Source organism: Alternaria alternata, assembly GCF_001642055.1.
Source record: "Alternaria alternata strain SRC1lrK2f unplaced genomic scaffold CC77scaffold_5, whole genome shotgun sequence".
Lineage (NCBI taxonomy): Eukaryota > Fungi > Ascomycota > Dothideomycetes > Pleosporales > Pleosporaceae > Alternaria > Alternaria alternata.
The window spans coordinates 570,991-593,633 of record NW_017306194.1 but is presented as its reverse complement, the minus strand read 5'-3'; the positions used below and the strand labels follow the sequence as shown (position 1 = coordinate 593,633).

Genomic DNA, 22,643 nt, shown 5'->3' with positions numbered 1-22,643 from the left:
GCTTGAAGGATTTATGCAGAATGGTCTTTCTATGTTCATTTGCTCTCTAGGCCAACATCAATCTACGCGCTCGAGCACTACCGGCAAAACAATCAATAACCTGGCATTATCCTGGAGATCGACACATATTCCCGGATCTTGACCGAAAACACTATCTATACTCATCTATGTCGGTACAACGATTCCCGAGCCTCATGACCAGATGTCCAAGTACACAGTATAAGAGAGCCACAGATAGCTGTTCTATGTTCAACACAACAATCGCAATGAAGCTCTCCAATTTGATAGTTTGTCCTTTGCTAAGCGCATCGACATGTCTCGCACACTGGAACTACGACCGTGTAATCGTTAATGGCGAGATCATTGGCTCACCATATGAATACGTTCGCAAAACCAACAATTCCAACTACCCTCTTCAAGACGTCAATTCCATATATATGCGCTGCAACTCCGGTGCAGAATCCGGTGTTGCAATCAACACCAAAACCTACACCGTTGCTGCTGGCGATATGCTAGGCTTCGCGGTCAAGGATACTTTCGGCCACCCTGGGCCACAACAGATTTACCTATCTAGAGCGCCAGGCCCTGCCGCTGAGTACGATGGCTCAGGCGACTGGACAAAGATCTACAGCTTGACCTATTCTTTGAACTCGAGCTACGGCGCCAGCGACGGCATCCTCAAATGGGCAACCCACAACGCGCGAACGTTCAACTTCAAGCTTCCTTCTGAAACACCATCAGGCGAATATCTGCTCCGCGCCGAAGGTCTCGCGCTCCATGCAGCACATAAACCAGATAACTACCAATTCTATATTGCTTGTGCGCAGATCAATGTCGTGGGCAGTGGTGTGGGTGTTCCGGGCCCGACGATCAAATTTCCGGGTGGATACCAGTGGAATTCAACGGGCGTGCTGATACCAGAGTTTTGGAGTAGGATTACGAACTATACGGCTGCAGGACCGACATTGTGGCCAGAAGGAACAATGGAGGCGCATGTTTTGGATGGCACAAAGAAGACCGGCGCGGACTGAGGTTGTGTGGCACCCAGCATAGGCTATGGCTAGCGGAGAAAGCTTGCTCCATTATCATGTCCGTCTTTGCCAACGAATCAAGGCAGACTGCACGTTATACCAATTTCATCTAAAGCTAAGCAGGTCGTCTAAGCATCTAATCCATCCCGCTCAACCATCCATCGAACAATGTCAATGACTTCGCTTTGTTTTCCACTGACGCCCTTCCCAGGTTCTTTCACCATACCCTCAAGCACGTTATCCAACATACCCCTCAACCTACTAACCAGCACTCCGATCCTAGCCCACCCTCTCAACCGTATCCATTCATCTACCACCAGTCCGCGTCCAAGAGTATCAACCTTGATCTCACCAGCAAATAACAACAAGCTGTATGCATTGAAAGGCGTGATATCTCTTATGAAAACTTTACTTGTAGCCATCTTATTGAAGTACGCAACGAAACTCGCATTATGTGGGAATGTCTGACTGGCGAATAGCGTGGAGGAAGGATGAACAAAGACACGTCCGTTTTCCTGATTGAAGTATTTGATCTCGCGGGCTGAGGGGTCAAGTTCTACGGCACCAGCAATTCCAGCGGCGAACTTTTTGTCGGGGAGTTGGATGCGTGCGATTTGTGGGTTGAAAGACCCAGCGATGAGCGCACGGAGGAGTGCGTCATTGGCGTTGTGCTTGTTGTATGACCCATGTGTGGAAGGATTGAGAGAAGAGTAGTGCGTTGGGATAAAGGAGATTTCTTTGAGAGACGAAAGGTACTGCGTGCGATTGGAAGCAATATCGAACATGGTCTGAGGAGAGAGGCGGTTGTCTTGACACCAGAAACGAAGGTCTCGTGTTGACATGCCTTTACTGCGCAATGCAGCCCATTGTTCGTAAGCTCGAAGATCTACAAGTAAGTCTCCTTGGTTGTTTGAGAAAGATGCGCGTAGGTGGTCGAACTCGTTTCGGGTCTCCTGGTCTCGCTCTCGTGGTGATATAAACGGACTGCGAGCGGTCAGGACAGCCGCGATGGTCAACACAGCTTCAAGACAACCGAAGGTTGCGCCGTAAACAAGAAGCTTGCCCAGACGAAGATCCGCCGGGATCATGGACATGTGGCGACCAAGAGCGGTCAGTTCGTCGTCGGTAATCGCACCCATCTGTGAGAGTAATCGGATTGCACCCTCCACCGCTGTGCTTTCTGGTGGTGTGAGCGCTGAAGCAAGGAAGCTTGAGACATCCTGAACACCCATCGCCTTGATAGATAGACACATCTGCTCGAGTGGCACACGTCGAATCTCAGGGTCTGGCCGCTCCATCATCTTGGCTTCGGCATTACGTGTATACAGCTTATAACAGTCACCTGCTCGGACACGGCCTGCTCGACCTCGCCGCTGTTTGCATGCCGCCCTGGAAGCCCAGGTTTCGGCTAGGCGAACCATGTTGTTTTGTGGGTCGTAGCTCGTCTCCTTGACCCTACCCGTATCGATAACAGCAACGATATCCTCAATCGTAATCGACGTTTCTGCGACGTTGGTACATGCGATAACTTTACGTTTGCCGTGGGGAGCGGGAGGGAAGACACGCTTTTGCTCAACAGGCATGAGTGACGCATGTAGAGGCAACGCGTGGAGGTTTGCGAACTGACTGAGCGCTTGAAGTGTGCGATCAATCTCCATGGTACCAGGAAGGAAGATGAGAATGCCTCCATCCTTATCACCGAGCTGACGATCAATATGACGAACAGTTTCCGCAATGAGGTCGTAGTTGATACCAAAGCCAATACTCCGGAGGTTTGCAGAAAAAGACTTGTCCTCGATGGCCTCTTCATCCCCTGTTCCATACCCCTTGAATCCAGTGAAATGCACGACGTCGTCGACGTAGTAGTCAGTCACAGGGTGGGTGCGGCCTTCGATCTCAACACGGCCCACCGGCCCGACCTCCTTAAAGTACGCTTCAAACACAGCAGCATCGAGAGTAGCGCTCATCAAAATGACTTTGAGATCTTTCCGCTTTCGCAAGATCTGACGTAGTAAAACGAGTAAGAAATCAGTATCCAAACTGCGCTCATGTACCTCGTCAACAACAACATGGCTAACATCGGCTAGTGCAGCAACAACATCGTCGGCATTGCCGCCTGACGTTTGGAGGCGCCTCAGGAGAACACCAGTTGTGACGAATGTGATCTTGGTGACTCCAGGCTTCTGTTTAGACTCTCCACGAATAGTGTAACCAATCTCATCACCAACCTGAGAGCATCGCTCATCAGCCACACGATCGGCAAGACCAAGCGCAGATATTCTGCGTGGTTGAGTACAGATTATATTCGCAACAGCACCGAGTTGTCGTTGAATCAAGTCATCGAGGACGAACTGCACGGATTGAGTCGATTTTCCTGATCCAGTTTCACCTGAGATAATAGTGACGTTGCAATCATTGACCGTTCGTACGATGTCATCTCTCAACCTCCAAGCTGGGAGTGACTGTCGAGCTTTCATCATCTTTTGCTGAACTGGGGAATTCTGCTTGGCCTGCCAGTCAGACAGCAGCTTTTGACTAGTAGGTGTTCTGGGTGTCCAGTCTATGGGCTTTCTGGGCCTGCCTTTTGCTCTTCTCTTCTGGCTTTGCTGTTCCGACGAATGATCTGCTGCCGCAAGGCCAGATGATACATCGGTCAGTTTCCCTGGGTTCTGGAAGATATCCCCAGCGTTCGATTGGATCCAATCTACGATATCGTAGATCATGGGCATACCAACGAAGTTGGCCTCGGCGTGTAACAGCGCTTGTCGGATGATGCTCAAGCGGATGTAAGCTGGAATGGCCGCTTCAAAAGTAATGATAGGGACAACGGCAGGGTAAGGACCGAAAGGCTTCCTGACCTGCAGTATGAGCCTCTTTCCCTGTTGCTTAACATCTAGCTCGATTCGACACGATTCTGGAGCAGGACGTGAGAACAGACGGTCGTATATGGCTTCAAGAGATGACATTTCCACTTCCCAGGGATCGTCTTCGGGGGACATATCAGGATCACCATCCGTCATCGAAAGATCAGCCAGATCCTGTGCGATAACGCTGTCCTCCTCGTCCGGTCGCAGCAGACGGGCTTGTAGCAAAGCTGCAGCTTTCCTTTCATCGCTGCCTTGGCTGTCGTAAGCCTCCTCGCAGAGATCTGCAGAATATCCGGCAGCAGCAAGGCGTTTTACAGCACCTTCACGCTTGAGATTGGAGCTGGCCATGCTGACACCAGCCACATAGCCTTCTGGTAATGACCACGATGGCAGATCATCCTCAGGCACATGGATGAGGAGCCACTCGATGATCTCTTCTCGGTCTTTGCAGATATCGGCAGCTTCTTGGACATGACTCCTTCGGAAGCCAAGCTCCTCTATCTCGCCGACTAGTCGATTTTTGATAGACGTGTCCATCTCGATACCGTTCGGGTTCCACAGTGCGTCCCGGCGGATCAAACGCTCTGCTTCTTTTCGCGTCCTCTTACCCAACTCAATCTTGGGTACCCTCTCCCATCCCTTCAACAGGTTCCTGCTGGGGGTCGGGCCGTTGGAGTTTGGCATGGCCGCACCAGGCTGTTGGTTATGGGCCTTCTGCGACTCTGCCTGTTGCTTCTGTCTCTTCTCACGCGCCTTCGTCGCTGCCTCCTTCGCCTTCTCCCGCTCTGCGAATCCGAAGAAGGGGTCTGCCTCATACATCCATCCCTTTCCCTCCTGCTCGTCCCTCTTTTTGAGGTCCATGAACTGTCCCTTCCAAAGATCTTTGTACGTTGGGGGGAGCATCATGTGGAGGTTCTTCGCGCTGGCAACTCGAAAGAGGGTATAGGCCGCGGCAAAGTTGCGGGCTTCAACGGCGGTAGGCTGGTGAGCCTGTTCCTCGAGTTCGGAGGGGATTTTGATGGGTGGTAGGGTGGTCGTCTCCCGTGTCTTCTGATTCATCTTGGACAGTACCACAGCATACGCGAAATGCTGGTCACCATCTTTGCGCTGCCGAACATCAGTAATGCCCTGCTACTAATTTGGCACCGCAACTCACGATACGGTAGTCAGGTTTGCTCCACTGCTGCTTCTGAAAATGTTCCGACAGCAGATTGACTGGGAGCTTTCCTGTCCACGATGCGCCTGCGATCAAAGTCCTCGTATCCGGCTTCTTTGGTCCAACTTCGGCGGCTCCAGCAGCAGCCTTTCCTTTGCCCTTGCCTTCGTTCTGGCCAGCATCACCCCCAGAACTCTCCCCCTTCTTCTTCTTGGCTTTGCCGTCCCCAAAGACGATGAACGATGTGTCTTCCTCAGGAGGTACAGTCTTCTTGGCAGGCTTGCCACGGGGTGGATGGGCGTTCTTTGGCATCTCTCACGATATGTATAAAGCGACCAGATCTCTCAGCCTCCATAGAGGTATGCTGGACTCGGAAGGGTAAAGATTGGATTATCTGTTTTGCCTGTGGGCGGTGAAAAGGGCGCCGTCTCTAATAAAAGGGCTTAGCCACTATGTCTGATAATCCACCACTCTTCGGGGTATTCAAGCGCGAAAACAGAAGCTGTAATGGTAGCCATCGTGAGCTCTTGGACCTTTCCCTTGAATGCGATGCGCAATCCGAAATTCCGATGATTGCAGGGATGCCTCGGTACACTTGGACCATCGCATCAGAGCCTCATCGTCATCGTCACGTTGCGCTCACTCGTCGGTATCGATGCGCCAACTCGCTTCGGGCTTCAATTCGGCCTTCGTGTTTCGCGTTCCTTGCATACAAGTTCGATATAAGCACACCAGATCCTCGCACATTCCGAGAAGTCGCATCGGGTCAGCAATGACCAACCAGGCTGCCGCGAAGCATACCCACGATGCAATGACAAAGGAAGAGATAGCAGGCGCTGAGACGCCGAATCAACCTCAACCTGCAGTCGCTCCCGGCTCGTCGAAGCGCCCCAATGCATGTACGTCGTACCCCATGTCTTCCAACCCATAGCGCAACCTTAACTCACGGTGCAGTTACAGAACTTATGTCACAGACGAAAAAACCAAAGCCACCTACCATACCCGCCGCAGACGGCCCAGGCCTTGTAGAGAAGGCTACGAAGACAGTCAAGCGCTGGGACCCGCGGAATGGATTGGGCGTATACATCGAGAGTCCCGAGACCAACCCGGAGAACAAAGTACTAGAGTACGACGAGGACTTTGTCGTGATAACAGACAAGTACCCAAAAGCGAGGTGAGTATTCATGCAGTACAAGGCTAAAGCAACCAGTGCGCTGACAGTATCTCAGTGTACACCTCCTACTCATTCCACGAAAACCCAAATATTACGATCAACATCCTCTCCACGCGCTGTCCACAGACGCCGCCTTCCTTGCCGAAGTAGAGAAACGCGTCATCCGACTCAAGGATCTCGCTGCCTACGAACTCCGACGTCAGTATGGCGACGTTAGCACCACGGACAAACCCTACAACGAGGCTCTGGAAGAAATGATGTGCTCTCGCAACCCACCACCAGTGGAAGAACAAGCTTCCCTCCTCCCACCCGGTCGGGACTGGTCAAAAGACATCGTCGTAGGCGTGCACACCCATCCCTCGATGAATCACCTGCACATTCATATCTTCAGTCGAGACATGCATTCAGACTGGATGAAACATAAGAAGCACTACTTGAGCTTCAATTCTAGTTTCCTTGTTCGATTAGACGAGTTTCCACTAGAGGAAGGAAGCGAGAGGTTTGCACCTGGTGACTGGCCCAGCTGGGATATGAAGTGCTGGCGATGTTCTAAGAACTTCAAGAACAAGTTTACAGCGCTGAAACAACACCTGAATGAGGAGTTTGAGGACTGGAAGAGGGAATGAGCATGTACTTGTGCTCATCTTCTAAGATACATCTAGAGACTAGATCCTTGTCGTATTGGTAAATGCCAATGTGCAATATGCAATCGACGCCTCTACGAGTGTCTCTTGACACTTGTACATGTGCATTGGGCGTTCTAACCCCCCCCCCCCCCCCAGATTGTGCTTTTCAGAACCATATCGTAAAAAACACACTTCAGATCTCACACTTGTAGGGTCGTTGAACGTACGTGTCAGTTAGCGTAATCATGGTTTCCTAGTCTACCGAATCCCATGAGATATTCCTAGATCCGAACTTCTGCTACGTATCTCCCGTTTGCGTGCTTATCTACGACAATTCGATTTCATCATTCTGTCCCCCAGACATCAAATCTTACCATGCTCATCCTAGCGAATAACCAGCGTCTTGACCACGTTGGTGTCGATGTCGTGCAGCTCAATCGGGAACTTGCACGAGCCGCCGAAAATGCAGTTCTTCGTGCCCTTGATATGATGGGTTTTGTGGGGCGCCGGGCAACAGTGGCCATAGATACACCTAATATCCTGTAGAGGTGAAAACACAAGGTCAGTTGCATATCTCACATGCATTTTGTACAGCCCCAACTTACCTGGCAACCGCTACCGTTGCTGCAAGGTGCCATGCGAGCGACGAGACGGAGGGTAGCCACCTCGCTTTCAGTGGGCTTGTAGGCGTGGAGGTGCGTGCAGTTCTTTTCGTAAGGGCACTCGTTCCGGAGGAAATGGACGTTGCACATCTTTATCTTCTTGACGCGGTCCACTTCGATCTTGTCGTAGTCCTTACATGGTGGGTCGATGCGTTGACCGGCGCGATTGCGAGCGATGACTTCCTCGCGATTAGCCGGCTTGTATGTGGGAGACGAGTGGTTGACAAGAGGCGGTGGAGCAGCGACCTTGGCAGCCCAGTTCATCGGCAGCACTGGCTTGGTTGCTGCAACCATGCCGTCCGAGGCCAGTGTCGATGTTGATGGCGTTCTAGGCAGTCCCATCATCGTAGCCCGGCTCGGCAGAGGGCTATCCATGACTGGAGATTTTGCTGGAGGCGGGAGCCGGCTAGGGAGGCCTGTCGATGATACAGATGCCTTCGAGCTGTCATTCGAATCGACCCTGCGGGCAGGAACAAATGCTGGTGGAAGACCGCCACTATATATAGGAGCCCCCCAAAACACGATCTTTGTATCGCGGAAGATACCAGGAAATTTCTTCGTGTCATATGGCAAATTCACGAGCTCCTTCTCAAACGGGACGCCTTCAAGAAGAATGATCTTATTGACCAGCTCAGGACGATCAGAGCATTCCTCTAGCATCCGCGCGTAACCGTTGTCGTGCGAGCAACCGAAGAGAATCCGACGGCAATGATAGTCATGGCTGTATAGCTTGCATGATTCTGCGAAGGTTAGTATGGGCTGGAGGTTTTGCTAAGATTTATTGAGAGCAGCAACTTCGGAGTCTCTCACCTATGATCTTTTCGTCAGCACGGTCTTTTCCCGCGCCAACATCGATGAAGTCAAACAGCGTTTTGCCCCGTGTAAAGCCGCGCACAAACTTTTCAAACTCCGAGGGATCTTGGTAGACTCCTTTGCGTACAAGCACGTCGCCGAGGCCCTGCACGTTCGCATAGATGCGGCAGACGATACGGGCTCCGTAGGGGATATCGTTACAGTCGTTGTCAACGTATTCCTGGACGGCAACGGAGAGATCTAAAGCAGCGCGACGGCCACCTTGTTCACCGTCACCAAGATATTTGTCACAAAACTAGGCTTTTGGTTAGCAAACCCGTCATCAAAGCGCAGGCCGAAGAGCCCTACAATCATGCCATCGCCGTCAATGAGTACTGTGACGAATGGGTTATCGGACTAGGTACTTAGTTTCAGCTTCTTCTCCATACTCAAGTAGCCAGTTGCCTCGCTTGCTGCTGGAGTCGTTGTCGAGGATGTGTATTGGGGTGGAATTACCATCTCTCGCAGCATGTGATTGTGCTTCTTTTCGTACTGCACCTTCTCGTTTTTCCATGCAGTAACCCATACGCGGTCGCGTTCGCGTTCGATTGCTAATGCCTGGTACTGCTGATAAATGTATTCGTAACGAGTAACAATCTCCTTTAGGGTGAGTCAGTTCACCTCGGGTGGACAGACGTATTTCCTGTCAAACCTACTGCCAAAAACTGCGTCTTTTCCTCTTCAAACTGTTGAAAATGCTCGAAACGCCTGGTGAAGGCTGTTAGGTCAGCGTCTGAGAAGCCAAATGAAGCAGGGCTAGCAGGCCCATGGCCATTGAGCGAAGGCGGCATCTCGGAACGCAAGCGGGCAAACTTGAGCTAATAGCGACTGGTGAGTGCTCAGAAGAAAGGCACCGGATTGAGCGAAAGCTTTGTAGGGCAGAGCTGATGGAGGCTCTCGCGTATAATGGGCGAGAGGAGAGGAATTAGAGTGAGAAAGAAGAGGTTGTGGGAACAGTTGAGCGCTCCTTCCAGGGTTCACAGTGAAAGTGCCAGGCTCAAATAGGCAACCGTTGGTGACGGTGAGTTACTGTACGATGACCTGAGGCAATGAAGACGAGAGAAAATGTCAGTCTGCCATTTTATAGTGCAATGCAAACAGGTGCAATGGGCAATGCCGGCGGGAGGCTACTCGACGCGGAGCGGCGTATATGCGATCAGAGCAAATAAGCATATCAAGCTGCAGATGAATGGTCGCTGCTGCCTTTGTAATTGAACGAGCCACAATTGCGGCGTGGATGCCATGCCATGTGTAACACGACCCAGCGCGTAGAATTGGACGAGTCTATATTGGGAGAGGCGGCCAGGGAGAGCAGTGAAGCAATAGATCATGGTCATACAAATAGCAGTACGCAACAAGACGCAGCACACAGGGAGTCGGCAACATCAGACTGTCGCGTGAGGTGGTGAAGGCGAGGCGTCCCTGGAGAATAGGTTCGCATTGCCGCGGCCCTGGTTCCGTGCTCCGACGCCAAGAGGAAGCTGCGCCCGGACGTCACTTCCCAGAAGCCACGTTCGAATTACCCCATCTGTTCCCACACGCCCTCTCTCCTCTTCTTCTCCCATCTCATCGTCTTGGTTCGTCTTCATCATGGTCAATTGGAAGTTTTCATCTCTACTCTTGCTCTCCCTACGAGCTCTCGGCACCGTTGCTGAGCCCGCAGTAAGCTCGGAACTTCCTGACGCAGCATGACATCAGATGGCTAACAGTTGTACTCTCAGGCTGAGAAGCAAGCAGTCGACGAGCCTCAAACTCCCAACCTCAATGTCGCCGTCTCCGTGTCCTTCCCCCAATCTGAGATCTTTGGCGTCAAGCTCATCAACGGCCAGCCCACGCAGGCGCGTCTGTCCGTGGTCAACAATGAGCCCGCTCCTGTCGGCGTCACCATTGTCGGTGGCTCGCTGATCCAGGAAGTTGCAGGACAATCCCAGATCCTTCGCAACCTCACCCGCCAGCGCTACTCGATCCAAATTCCTGCTGGCGCCAACGAGACAATTCCTTACAGCTTCACGACAGAAATGCACCCTCAGAACCTTCGTCTTCAGCTCGTGACTGTGCTGAAGGATAGCAAGAATAACCTCATCACCGTTCCGGTCTACAACGAGACTGTCAGCATTGTTGAGGCACCTACCAGCTTCTTTGATCCTCAGATGTATGTACCAAGGCACCCTTTACCCTGCGCACGCTCGTGGAGCGCCCTGTTATTTTCAGCACGTGTACTTACTTCTTTGCTCCAGTATCTTCCTATACCTCGTTCTCCTCGGCGCGTTCGGTGGAACTGTCTACTTTGTTTACAACACCTGGATCTCTACCTTCTTTCCCCAGAAGAAGGGCCGCGGCAAGGGTGGCGAGCGCGCTAAGATGTCCTCAGGCCAGAGCAAGAAGGTCGATCCCGCCGACCAGGTTGCTGTCGTCGGCGCTGATGGCCCCGCTGTTACTTCAGGTGCAAAGGCCTACGATGAGAGCTGGATCCCCGCCTCCCACCTCCAGCGCCCAGAAGCCAAGCGCGTCCGCAGCGGTGCGAAGCCCCGAGCTTAGACACCCTGAGTTCAAGGTCAAATCTGTTGGGACAACTGGGTAATATGAACAACATATTAGCATGCGCGGGATGTGGGTATGCTTGCATATCCTAGACTCGAACGCAGTTGGACGTTGGAAGATACGTCACTGTGTTGTACGCAGGAGGCTTGGATAACGATTTGGATGTACTATATTGCGACGTCTAAAAGTTGGCCGATCTTGTATACTAGGAAAAAGAAATGTCACTATTCTTCTGACATCGAATCGTTCACCATACACTTCAGCATGCGTCGTGGATGCAGCCAGCAAAACACCTGCTACACCGCAAGAATGACGAGACGCTGAGCTCACAGGTAACTCTCGCGCCCTCATACCCGCGGATGCAACACTCGCTTCTCATATGCATTGCTCTGCAGTTGCATCCGCAGTACACATGTATTGCGCCGTGACCTACGCCTCTCTATCTCCACGCTAGTGCAAGGCGCAAAAGGAATGTTGTAGAGCAGATCCCACACCGTTCGCTCAGCCTGTTTGTGATCTAACAGCTGCCCCGCATCGCGATCTCGTCGCATGTGTCCTGCATGTAATTTGAGAACTTACTCAGCTCATAATAGCATCTCTCGTATCGAGATAGATAGATATTTCCCCGACCTCGGAGATCTACCTTGCATCATATCCTCCGTCTTAGGCTGAAGTTCACAAGACTCTGGGTGGAAGCCTACTAGAAGCCATTCAACCTAGCACATTGTTTTACAAGAGCCCAGCGGAAGCCCACCCCGCACTTTAGGCTGCGTGCATGACGTGTCGCAGCCTTCCGTCTCCAAACAAGCACGCACACCATTACCATACAAAGTTCAAACACGCATCAACTGCCACCACACACCTGGGCGCCTTGGCTGCTGCTCGACATGTGTAGGTGCGTAAGCTACAGGTACATGCACAACATGTGCATGCGACTGCGAATCTCGGGCCTTTTCCTTTTTTGCTTTTCCGGTCGTTTGGAGTGGAGGGTCGGCTCGCAGTGACTGTTGCACAGTAGTCGCACACGGAAAACCATCCGGGGTAACGGGAGCTACTGGGCGTGGAGTAATCCACGATCGCGTGCATAACGTTTAGACTGCCTTGATCGTATTTGTCTCTGTCCAACGAGAATTATCCGCCGATGGGGTCCGGATCCGCATGTGCAAGACGTGATGCTCACGATGTCGTGGGGTGATCTTGGCTCGAAACGGAAAAGGCTTCACATGTCATGGCGCGGGCGGAGTTTGGGGCACGCGCGCTAGATGGTTGCGTGGATGGGTGGGTTGGGCGACTTGCTTGTGACTCCGAGGGTAGAGGCTTAGTTTGGGTCTAGCAAGGTGAGTCAAATTGGGCTGGGTGAGGGATATAAGATGGTCGGCAGCTGCTGGTGATGAGGCTTTTAACGGACGATCCATCAACTAGAAGGAGGCATCAAAGACCGTATAACTCTACGTCTTACTACTATATCATCGACATCGATCAACAAGCCTCGCTTCTAACACCCTAATACTGTCACCACCTATATTCGTCGTCTAACAGTCGATACTATACGAACAAGTCAACCAACAACTTTACCTACACAACCACAATGCCGCCAGTCAGCCAATTCCCACCTGCGCGTGTTTTCCTTAAGAACGCTGCATCTACGCCATCGCCCATCACCATTTCGACATCGAGGAGAGCCAGTCTAACGTCACCGTTGAGCCCGCGATACACGACCTCCTCCTCGAATGCTTCACAGTCCATGGCGCAGATGTTATCGCAAAGACCCAGTGCTAGAGAGGCTCAAGGCAGTGCACGGAGAGTGACAAACTGATGCGCATCAATGTATTGTCCTTTCCGGGTAAACAAAGGCTGTGCTAGTGCACCATATCTACGAATCACCAAGTCAAGCTCAGCGCATTCGCTGAGATGCCAGCTTCGCATGCATCATGCAGATGAAGTTTGCTGAAACCTGAGCGGAGGGGTGTGTGCCGCGCATTATGACACCGGTTGTCAGTTGCGCGACGAGGAAGACAGCGATGTTATTTAGAGGCATCTTAGAGGCAGGAAATTTCGTGCTAGAACATCATGCGACGCAGTTTGTGCGCATCCGTTCGCGGCAGGAGATATCTGAGATGGTTGCGAAAAGTACTGCAAAAGTCGTAAACGGCGTTTTGGGCGCCACAAGGTGATGCCCATTGTTATAGATCAACGATACCCACGAGTCTCCTTCAATTCAAGATATTCATCTACTGTTGTTTTGTCATCACAGCGTGTTGCTCTCTTTGATACACACTAGGTGGAAGTACACCATGAATCTCTCAGGTCTCGACACGTATCCTCATCACCTGTCTTGTTCTTTGATCGACTCATCATGGCTTAACATGCCCAGGTGGTATGGAGCTTAGCCTTCATATCAGAACTCATCGCGAATGTAATTTTCAAGCCTATAACGACTGTGGGTATCCATAAATATGCGCCTTGCATAGCCATCTCTTCAGAGCCATGTCTCCGTCGTCATAGTAATGACTCACGCCTCCCAACCTCTAGCCTGATAGCTTCTTACCAAACGAGCTTCGCGCAACCAAACTTCTAAACCTCTTTCCGAATATGTACGCTGGAATGGTAAGCGCGCAGATCCCCAGATTGATAACGGTGATTCCGTCGAAGACGGCGCGAGGCCCAATATTCGCCATGATGCCGTTAGCATATGTTGTCGCAATGAAAGTAAACACTGCTTTTGTAAAATTGATTGTCACAAAAGCCTGGTTCGCGTCTTTGGGATGGCAATCGATTACATAGGTCAGACTGGCTGTTGAGGCGAACGGTACGGAAAGCGAGTGGATGGACATGAAGACCAAGGGCCAGACAATGGGATAGCCAGCTGAGACGCTCATGCCGAAGCCCAGAAAGCCAATGGTAGCGAAGATGGTCGCGGGGATCATAAGCGTCAGACGAAATTCCGGTTCGAAAACGCCGTGATTGCGACGTGCCATGAATTTGGCGAGGGCGTCGGCTGTCCAGCCAGAGAGAGGTGAGCCGATCAGTGCGACGACAAGGAGAGGCAGGTTAGTAAGACCGACTTGTGCCGGGTTCAGCGAGTACGGTGGTGCAGAGAAGATATTGACGGAGAGGACGGAGATAGTAAGCAGCCAGGTCTGAGAACAGAATCAGTACATGCTTTGCGAGCAATCTGAAAACTTGACATACAAAGTAAGATCCGTAAACGATTGTACTGAAGAGTACTGCCGGGAAAGCAATAAGTGGCACTGGCTTCCAGGCGTTCTTCCAGAACGACTCTTGTGATAAGCGGCCACGGAAAATTGCCAGCTGGCTTCTATAAGGCTCCCTGTCGTCTTCGAGCTCGAAAACAGACTTGTGTTTCTCATCAACTCCGAGCTTGTCCATGGTAGGCCGGGGGCCATAGTAAGTGGTCTCAACGACGAAGAAGTACATGCCGAACAAGATGGGGATAAATATCAAAGCGGAGATACCAAAAGTCGCTTCGAAAGAGATGTTCTGGATGATGGCACCAGCGATTGTTTGTCTGGTTATGGATCAGTACATTCACTCAAGGAACGAGATACAGATATACATACCCAAGAAGAACGCCAGAAGCCAGCATACAGCCCCAGACTGCGATACGTGTACCGCGTTGGTGCACGAAGTACATATCGGAGACTGTGGAGGTAACAAGTGTCTCGAGAGGTGCTGAGGCGATACCCTGAACAACTCGCATGACAGCGAGAGAGATGAAGGACTACTACTCGTCAATGGAGAACGATCTAGCTCGTCTTCTAGTACGCACCCTTGTGAAAAAACCCCAGACATTTGTTGCAAGAAGGATCACGGTGGATATGATGAAGAATGGACGCTTGCCCCAGATATTGGCTCCAGCAGCTGTGAAGAATGTAGTGAACCCGATCCAGAAGGCAAGGAATCCGATGACAAGACTCGCTACCATGTCGATGTTGACCTTGTATTTCATAGCAATGAGGGGAAGCGCAGGCGTCACCATCGGTCCAAGGGATGTAGTGACACCTGAACTAAAAGCGAGAAGAATCATTATACACTCTTTCCTTCTAGGTGACCAATTGAGCGGGTCATTGGGGCTGCTTGAAGGTTGTGGCTGCAGAATAATGTCGCCATCGCGTTTGAGTTCGCTCGAGTCTATCTTAGAGTCTAGAGAAGGCCCAGACTCGTTGATAGTAGACGTACCCGGAGGTGCGGCCATGTGGCGATCTTCCAGAATACCGAAACCCATCTTGGTAACAATATGATCGCTTGTGTGAAGGAGTAAGAATAGCAATAAGAGTCGAAAGATTGTAACAGACTGCCGGCAGTCTTGTCGAACGCGCTGCGTTCAAGAAGAGAATACGAAGAATGTACAGGGAATAGCAAGCGACAGTAGAATGATGAGGCCAGCTCTGGATGAGGAGTCCTTTGGGTCAACCTTTTTATCACCACATCGCTCAGGCACCACATCAGAGGCATCAAGGGTAGCCTGATACTATCGAAACCCCGCTGAAGCACTCGGGACAAAGCCCTATACCAACCATGCCTGTTGATCAACGCCTTACATGGGGCGACTGCCGAAGCATGACCAGGCCTGGCCGAGCGCGATGTCCAACACAGCATGTTTCAGTGTGTCGGAACTTTCCGACGATACAAAAGACCAATTGATAATCACAACGGACAATCGAAAATACGGTATCGGGTACCGGACATAGTAATCGGACTTGGCTAAGAGCATATTTACAGCATAGTCGCTGCTTGTTGCTTGTGGACTCATGCTAAGCACCGCAAGATACTTTAGAAACATCGACATCCTGTCAAAAGCAATGCGGCCAGCATTTCCACCCACTTGCAGCATACCAGCTTGTGGTGTGTTAAAGACACTTTATCTTATTGCAGCTTGGAGCTTGATAGGCGAATCCAGTGGCACGTACGGAGTGTTCGATCGCGGAATTAATGATACAGTTGTCCCCAAGTTACGAGTTCAGTCCATCTCAGCCGGTAAGTGGAGTGCGCAGATACTTGACAAACATCACGGAGACCCTCATAATTTCAGGGTAGCCTGTAACTTTTGTCAGCATAGCTTGCGCGTTCGTGCGTGGGTAAAGAGCTCTACGCGTTTCGCGTCAACTGCCGAAGACAAGATGTGTGATGATCGCGTGTCCAATGCGTGACGTATCTTGCATTAACACCGCGCCGATCATGCTGCGAACCTAGGCGAACGCACTTCGAAAGTCGTTAGAAGTTGATGTTGATGAGAAAGTCGAATGTGACGAGGTAGGGAACCCGTGGATCTATCGCCCTTGGCTCTATTCAGTATGGTGCCCGACGTCATCGCCATCGTGGAGCAGCGACATGTACCCCGCGACGGGTCATGGCGTAGTTGCTATTGGAAGAAAACGCTACATCCTCCACTTCAATTGCCATTTAACCGCAGTACAGCCGTTCACTGGAAGATATATGTTGAGGAAGGTGAGCTGTTCGAAATCGTTGAGAGCTCCCCGTGCCATCAACTCCCAGAGTCCTCAACATCATGGCCATCGGCATTGCTATCATCGGCAGTGGCATCTTCGCCAAGGAAGAACACTTGCCCGCTATCCAAGATACTCCATCATTGAGTTTGAAAGCAGTTTACTCGCGATCACTCAAATCGGCAAAAACCCTGTCCGAGAAGCTGTCTGACGTGGAGCTCTACAGCGATGACCAAGATGGCAAGAAATTCGAAGATTTACTGAAGAGGGACGATGTAAAAGGGGTAGTTATCGCGTGCGTATACCAATTGTCTGAGCATAGAACTTGATCTGCTTACACAGCACAATTCAGACTACCAATCCTAGCCCAACCAGACTACATCAAGAAAGCCCTCGCAGCAGGCAAACATGTGTTCGCAGAGAAGCCTATAGCGAAGGACCTAGCCACTGCTCAAGATTTACTCGCATGGACCCAAAACTCTTCTAATACCTCTGCGACCTACACCGTGGCAGAAAACTTCCGATTCATCGACTCCTACGTCTGGGGTTCAGAGCAGGTTGCGTCTCTGGGCCGTATTCTTACCTTCCGCGTGCGCGTTGCGGCTATGGTACAGGCAGGTAGCAAGTACTATGAGACGGAGTGGCGTAAGAAGCCGGACTATCAAGGCGGTTTCGTGCTCGACGGCGGCGTGCATTTCGTAGCTGCCACTCGTCTTCTGCTCCAAGGTGGTAAACAGAAGATTAAGAGGGTCAGCGCATTCACAGCACAGCTTCAGGAACATCTTCCACCAATTGACACTCTCAATGCCACTATGCAGCTCGACAATGGCTCGTCTGGTACCCTGTCTATTTCGTTTGGCACGACCGACACAGGCTCTGAATATCTCGTTGCATGTGAAAAGGGCTCAGTACACTGTGCTCGTGGCAAAGTCACCATCACCAAAGACGGGAAGGACCCGGAGACAAGAAACTTCCCAGACGAGGGCAATGGCGTGAACCAGGAAATCAAGGCCTGGGCGAAGAGCCTGGAACAAGGAAAGAGGAACGAGATGCAGAGTCCTGAGGAGGCATTGAAAGATCTGGAGATTCTTGAGAGTTGTTTGAAGAGTGGAGAACAGGGCGGTAAGCCGATCGATGTCACACAGTAGATGATACAGTGAAAAACATAGAACAAGGCCCGAAATGGCGGCGCAAGATAATTCATCTCTGCATCTTTGTCTCCTGTTCTTTCTCCAAACAGCTGTTTCTGGTTGCGAGAATCTGTCTTTACCACTTTTTTTGCACTTCCCTTCCTCTTTTTAGTTGTTATAAAAACTATAAGTTTATTCACTATTGTATGTTAACTTGTTATACAATTAAATAATTTATCGTTTATAATATCCTGTGGTGCGGGAAGCTCTACAAGAAAGGCAACATCGTGCTTACAGGCATGAGTCTGTACTAAGGATAGAATAAGAGTAGTTTGCGTAGCTCTTATTCTTTGGTTAGCTAAATAGAGAATTGTATAGGATAGAGCAGAATCACATAGAGAAAAATAAGTTGCATATAAAGAATAGGAGCAAAAAAGCACCTTATCCCATTGAGCGGGATAAGGCGACGTCTAACTAACCCATTGAAGGGTTGTTTTTCGTTTCCAAACATTAATCTCTGTTGTATCCACCTAGTGTCTGGATGTTACTGGAGGCAGAGCAGCTCGAACAAGCGACCTTAGGTGAGCTTCGGTATGGAACGATTAACCAAGGTTCCTTGGAGTCGTTAATATTGTGGTTGCGGACTCCATTTCTTGGTCGTTCCTTGCGAAACTCAGCCAAAGTGGCTTGCTGATGGAACAATGCGGATTTAGATTGCCTATATATGGAGAGAAGGTTGGGAGTGTGGGATGAAACTCAAGGCGGGGTGAAGGCGGGTTTGGTGAAAGGGAGCACGGAGCCTGAGCTTGCGGCGGAGTTGGGTATTCCAGTCTTTGTGCGATGCTGGAGGGTCGAAGCGCTGTCGCGAAGCGAGAACGATGGTGATGGGAGTGATGACGAGCCCGGGTGAGGCTTCCGCAGTGCTTGATGGTGGTGGCTCAAGACTTGGGCATATTACCATTGAGTAGTTTCCGAGAGTGTATTGAGGCTACGACGGTTGTTCAAATAGCCATGGCAATACGTGAGCACTGTTAACGTCCTCAAGATCAGCCAGAAAGCCTTTAGGGTAATCAGGCTCGCATATAGCCTGACTTGGAGGGACGACTTCTCTTCGTACGTCAAAGACGGCGATTCATAGCAAAACGCGAAATCAGATTGTAGAGCTTACACTTAAAGATTTTGGTTAACAGGAGTCAAAGATAGCAAGGAGAAAGGCGAATGAGACAATCTTTGATAGGATAAGATAGGTTGTGCAAACTGCTTAGCAGGTGGCTTCATACAACGATGCTGCTGTTGCTCCTTCAAAACAGACAACTTATTCTGCAATGAAAAGAGATCGACACGTGAGTTTCCCACATAAAAGAGACAGGCGAAATATCTTACAGAATGTGATCCAGATCTCAATTCCACAACGTTCATGGGCAATCAGTTATGCTCTCACTCGGAATTTTGACCCTGCTCTTGCATCTCCTTTATCTTGCGCTGCGCTTCCAACTCGAGCGCCTGCTTTCTAAATGCATCAATCTTGTCGTCGATTACCGCAATCTGGGCTTCGACCCGCAGAAGCTTTTCCTGCATCATGTTCTCGTAGTCGTCATCAGTCAAGACCTGCATGGGACTCCACTTGCTCTTTGCAATCTTGTGCATGAAGTTTTCTTTGGGTTTGTCTTCACCCCTTGCTCTCAGCTCGGCCTGTTCCAGGAGTTCGCTGGAATTCCTGGCATCGAGATAGTTGTACCCATGCTGACCTCCCCAGCCAAACAAGGTGAACATGATGGTACCTGGGATAACATTCCGAGGGCCACGAAATAAGAGCCCAAGATTGAAGCCAGTCAGGGCACCAGCAATGGCTGACGCGCGAACCTTGTCGGAAGTAGTCGGGTTAAGGTCATTGCGCGGGTAAGAAGGCGCACCTCGAGTGACGTTCCACCAGTTGAGCAGGCCAGCGTGGTTAAGAACAGACGTGCGTATACTCCAGAATGTGCTGCCAATGGCGAACCACTGTGCCCCCGAGACAATAGAGAAGAGAACCGGAGTTTGTGTGCGAACTGTGCCGTACAAGGCACCAATCACAGTACCGGGGATTGCTGAATCACGTCAGACGAAAGCATAGTAAGTGAAGAGCATTAGCTCGACCATATGCAGGCGTGAATCGAAGCAGAAGTGTAACAGTGAGAAGAATGATGAAAGGACCATGTGCGTACCTGAGGCTCCGCCGACCAATGCTGCTTGCCTGGCAACCTCGAGGGGCTGGGTGACCTGCTCTGGGTCATAATTGGGTTTCATCGCTCTTTCATTGATGCGGTCTGGCGTGAGAGAGTGGTGCATCAGTTTCGGGTAAAGGCAATCCAGGGCTCGGCGTTCGTAATGCCGTGGTTGCAAAAGAAATGCGATGACTAAGCGAGGCCCAACGGACGCACAGCTTAAGATTTCCGTTCGGGAAAGAAGAACTCACCCCACACACGAAACAACGACAGACCCCGCAACCACCTACAACCCAAACCGAGAGTAACAAACGCTCTCGAACCCCAAACCAGACAGCGTGCGGAATTTGTACGCGCCAAGTCTGCAAAACCGCAATCATGGGTAAGTTGCGCAAATTGCAGGCGTCACTCGAGCCGGCTTTTTTGCCCCGCTCTGTACCGCGCCCAAAACAAGACGACCATGGCTGACAGGTGGTTTGCAGCGCCCAAGAAGAAGGAACAGCAGAAGATGGCCCTAGGAGACTTCCTAGCAGACCAATGTATGCCCCGCCCACTGGCCCTCGAGGGCGCAGACGACTGACAGAACGCAGCGCTAGGATCATGGGCCGATGAGATGGAGGATGCGCCCATGCCTGGTGAGTTGGATGCATACTGCTTCTGGACCAGTTCCCGTGCTAACATCTGCAGGAGTTGGTAAATATACCCCACCAACAGTCGCAGCGCAAACATGCAACCCACGGTAGACTTACACATTTGCAGGTGCCGGCAGAAGTTCTGGCTACGGAGGCGATAGGCCCACCTTTGGCTCCGGCGGCGGCAGCGGCTTTGGTGCTGACCGCGCTGGCAGCTTCGGTGAGAAGCAATCCTCTACCTGACTTCGCATATGCTAACACTCTTACAGCCGACCGTGGATTCGCGACTCGCGAGGCCCTCCCCATGCCCTCCAAGCCCCCGTACACCGCTCACTTGGGCAACCTCTCTTTCGATGCCACCGAGGGTGACGTAACCGACTTCTTTGCCGACTGCGAGGTGACCAACGTACGTATTGTCGAGGACAAACTAGACCGCAAGCCCAAGGGTTTTGGATACGTCGAATTTGGCAGTGTCGATGGACTGAAGAAGGCTCTCGACCTGTCTGGCACATCTTTCCAGGGCAGGAATATTCGTGTCAGCGTTGCTGAACCACGTACGTTATTTCCCCCCCATACGCGCGCGGAAAACAATTGACATTATTGCAGCAAAGGACCGCCCCGAAGCCCGAGACATCTCAGACTGGACCCGAAAGGGACCCCTTCCCGATCTCCCTGGCCAGCGCAGCAGCTCTGGACGAGGCGGCTTCGGCGCAGGCCGTGACCGTGCCTTCGACGCAGCATCTGACGCCGGTAGCGAGCGGGGCGAACGTCGCCGCCCACCTCCATTCGAGGGCGACGGCAAGCCCCGTGACTTTGGCAACTGGGAGCGCCGAGGACCTCTTTCGCCAGCCGCTGCTCCTGCTCCCAGCGAAGGTGGCCGCGCACGAGGTGGCTTTGAAGGAGGACCACGTGAGGGACGCAGGCAGTCCCCAGCCTGGGGTGAGGGTCAGGGCACCGAAGGCTCTCGTGGGCCGCGCCGTGAGTTCCAGGAGCGACCACAGTACGAGAGACAGCCCACTGCTGCAGACGCCGACAACCAGTGGCGGTCCAAGATGCGCCCTGACGCACCTGCTGTCAAGTCACCCACATCTACACCCGATGCTAGCACACCATCATCGCCAGCGCCGCAGCCTGCTGCGCCAGCCAGTCGTCCCCGCTTGAATCTGGCCAAGCGAACAGTCTCCGAAGCTCCAGCAGCTCAGGAGGTCTCCACCCCTTCAGATAAGCCCAACCCATTCGGTGCTGCACGTCCCATCGACACCGCTGCTCGTGAGAAAGAGATCGAAGAGAAGAGGCAGTTAGCTATACGCCAGAAGAAGGAGGCGGATGACAAGGCTCGCGAAGAGAAAAAGGCTAAGGAAGCTGCAGAGAAACCGGCGCCCAAGGACTCGGCGCAGCCAACGCCAACGAAGAAAGAGGAGAATGGTACCGAGGAGAAGCCCAAATCCAACTTCGAGATTCTACAACGGGTTGATGAGGGCAACTCTGCTGGCCAAGATGAGGATGCTGAAGGAGAGATTGTACACGACAAGGACGTCAAGCCGCAAGAAATCACTCGCGACCCACCAAAGGCTGAACAGGGTTCATGGAGGCGAAAGTCTAGCACGCCTGCGGCACCTGAGGGCACCACTACCGAGGCTATGGACGATGACGGCTGGAGCACTGTCACGAAGCCCACCAAGAACGTGAAGAACAACCGTCGGGGAGGTGGAGGTGCACCGGCTCGTGCCATTGCGTCTTAGGTGGGCGTACCTATTGGCTAAACTTCGCCCTGACGCTGTATCCAGGATGATCGCAACGCATATTTGACGGCGTGGTGGTGTCCCTTGTATTTCTGGGCCTGTGCTGTTTGTCACAGCTGTTTTCATTCGACGGTCTTCCGATGTTACTGCTTTACTGCTCAATCATCGCCCTTTCTACGGCCCTGTTCATCCGAGCGTGAGTTGCAAGGCGTCCGTAGCTGGACTTGGAACCTTTCATGAGCTTCTTTCTGCATGCCCATTACGATGCCGTTCCTTGGCGCTGCTCGTCTCTAAAAGTATTGGTCTTCCTCCTAGACCTTCCGGACTCGGTAAACATAGGATATGCCATAGTTTTGATCATCTCCTCTCGCAACTTTGTCTGTTATCATGGCTCAGCCAAGCTTTCTTTGACGGATCTGTGCTACTGGACTAGAGGTATTATATGCACAGGCATGTATTTAGCTGCAACAAGAATTTTGAAAGTATCTACACTCCAGTGTTTGACGCAAGGTCTCGATGATGTGGCTTCATACTATGATCTAAATCTGCAATTCTGAT

General features: G+C 51.6%; 9 protein-coding genes across 9 annotated transcripts; 5 read left to right on the top strand and 4 right to left on the bottom strand.

The window, feature by feature from the left end:
- Window positions 1-266: 266 nt before the first annotated feature.
- Window positions 267-1,031, top strand: CC77DRAFT_1006562 (hypothetical protein; the record flags this gene model as incomplete). Its single annotated transcript, XM_018523424.1, has 1 exon — window positions 267-1,031. One exon carries the CDS (start codon window positions 267-269, stop codon window positions 1,029-1,031), a length of 765 nt encoding a protein of 254 aa, XP_018388577.1.
- A 64-nt stretch (window positions 1,032-1,095) lies between these two features.
- Window positions 1,096-5,548, bottom strand: CC77DRAFT_696170 (DEAD/DEAH box helicase-like protein). The gene is made up of 2 exons (XM_018532797.1): window positions 5,055-5,548; window positions 1,096-5,005 (listed from the first exon to the last, which is right to left on the bottom strand). Exons 1-2 carry the CDS (start codon window positions 5,364-5,366, stop codon window positions 1,160-1,162), a joined length of 4,158 nt encoding a protein of 1,385 aa, XP_018388576.1. The 5' UTR covers window positions 5,367-5,548; the 3' UTR covers window positions 1,096-1,159.
- Window positions 5,549-5,826: 278 nt separating this feature from the next.
- Window positions 5,827-6,854, top strand: CC77DRAFT_1006560 (HIT-like protein; the record flags this gene model as incomplete). The annotated part of the gene is made up of 3 exons (XM_018523423.1): window positions 5,827-5,953; window positions 6,009-6,228; window positions 6,284-6,854. The coding sequence occupies 3 exons, from the start codon at window positions 5,827-5,829 to the stop codon at window positions 6,852-6,854; spliced, it is 918 nt and encodes a 305-aa protein (XP_018388575.1).
- A 384-nt stretch (window positions 6,855-7,238) lies between these two features.
- On the bottom strand, window positions 7,239-9,159 carry CC77DRAFT_930048 (hypothetical protein; the record flags this gene model as incomplete). Its single annotated transcript, XM_018534140.1, has 6 exons — window positions 7,239-7,394; window positions 7,460-8,256; window positions 8,327-8,624; window positions 8,678-8,725; window positions 8,825-8,968; window positions 9,025-9,159. The coding sequence occupies 6 exons, from the start codon at window positions 9,157-9,159 to the stop codon at window positions 7,239-7,241; spliced, it is 1,578 nt and encodes a 525-aa protein (XP_018388574.1).
- A 799-nt stretch (window positions 9,160-9,958) lies between these two features.
- On the top strand, window positions 9,959-11,317 carry CC77DRAFT_1086069 (hypothetical protein; the record flags this gene model as incomplete). Its single annotated transcript, XM_018529428.1, has 3 exons — window positions 9,959-10,030; window positions 10,096-10,520; window positions 10,606-11,317. The coding sequence occupies 3 exons, from the start codon at window positions 9,959-9,961 to the stop codon at window positions 10,904-10,906; spliced, it is 798 nt and encodes a 265-aa protein (XP_018388573.1). The 3' UTR covers window positions 10,907-11,317.
- Window positions 11,318-13,113: 1,796 nt separating this feature from the next.
- CC77DRAFT_1017984 (MFS general substrate transporter) lies at window positions 13,114-14,725 on the bottom strand. The gene is made up of 4 exons (XM_018524514.1): window positions 14,700-14,725; window positions 14,491-14,651; window positions 14,102-14,438; window positions 13,114-14,049 (listed from the first exon to the last, which is right to left on the bottom strand). Exons 2-4 carry the CDS (start codon window positions 14,628-14,630, stop codon window positions 13,438-13,440), a joined length of 1,089 nt encoding a protein of 362 aa, XP_018388572.1. The 5' UTR covers window positions 14,631-14,651; window positions 14,700-14,725; the 3' UTR covers window positions 13,114-13,437.
- Window positions 14,726-16,439: 1,714 nt separating this feature from the next.
- On the top strand, window positions 16,440-17,525 carry CC77DRAFT_1006556 (NAD(P)-binding protein; the record flags this gene model as incomplete). The annotated part of the gene is made up of 2 exons (XM_018523422.1): window positions 16,440-16,672; window positions 16,730-17,525. 2 exons carry the CDS (start codon window positions 16,440-16,442, stop codon window positions 17,523-17,525), a joined length of 1,029 nt encoding a protein of 342 aa, XP_018388571.1.
- A 1,419-nt stretch (window positions 17,526-18,944) lies between these two features.
- On the bottom strand, window positions 18,945-19,793 carry CC77DRAFT_929709 (hypothetical protein; the record flags this gene model as incomplete). Its single annotated transcript, XM_018534118.1, has 2 exons — window positions 18,945-19,594; window positions 19,712-19,793. 2 exons carry the CDS (start codon window positions 19,791-19,793, stop codon window positions 18,945-18,947), a joined length of 732 nt encoding a protein of 243 aa, XP_018388570.1.
- A 169-nt stretch (window positions 19,794-19,962) lies between these two features.
- On the top strand, window positions 19,963-22,203 carry CC77DRAFT_695394 (hypothetical protein). The gene is made up of 7 exons (XM_018532792.1): window positions 19,963-20,093; window positions 20,194-20,250; window positions 20,302-20,346; window positions 20,402-20,404; window positions 20,471-20,563; window positions 20,613-20,897; window positions 20,950-22,203. The coding sequence occupies exons 1-7, from the start codon at window positions 20,090-20,092 to the stop codon at window positions 22,083-22,085; spliced, it is 1,623 nt and encodes a 540-aa protein (XP_018388569.1). The 5' UTR covers window positions 19,963-20,089; the 3' UTR covers window positions 22,086-22,203.
- The last annotated feature ends 440 nt before the right edge of the window (window positions 22,204-22,643 follow it).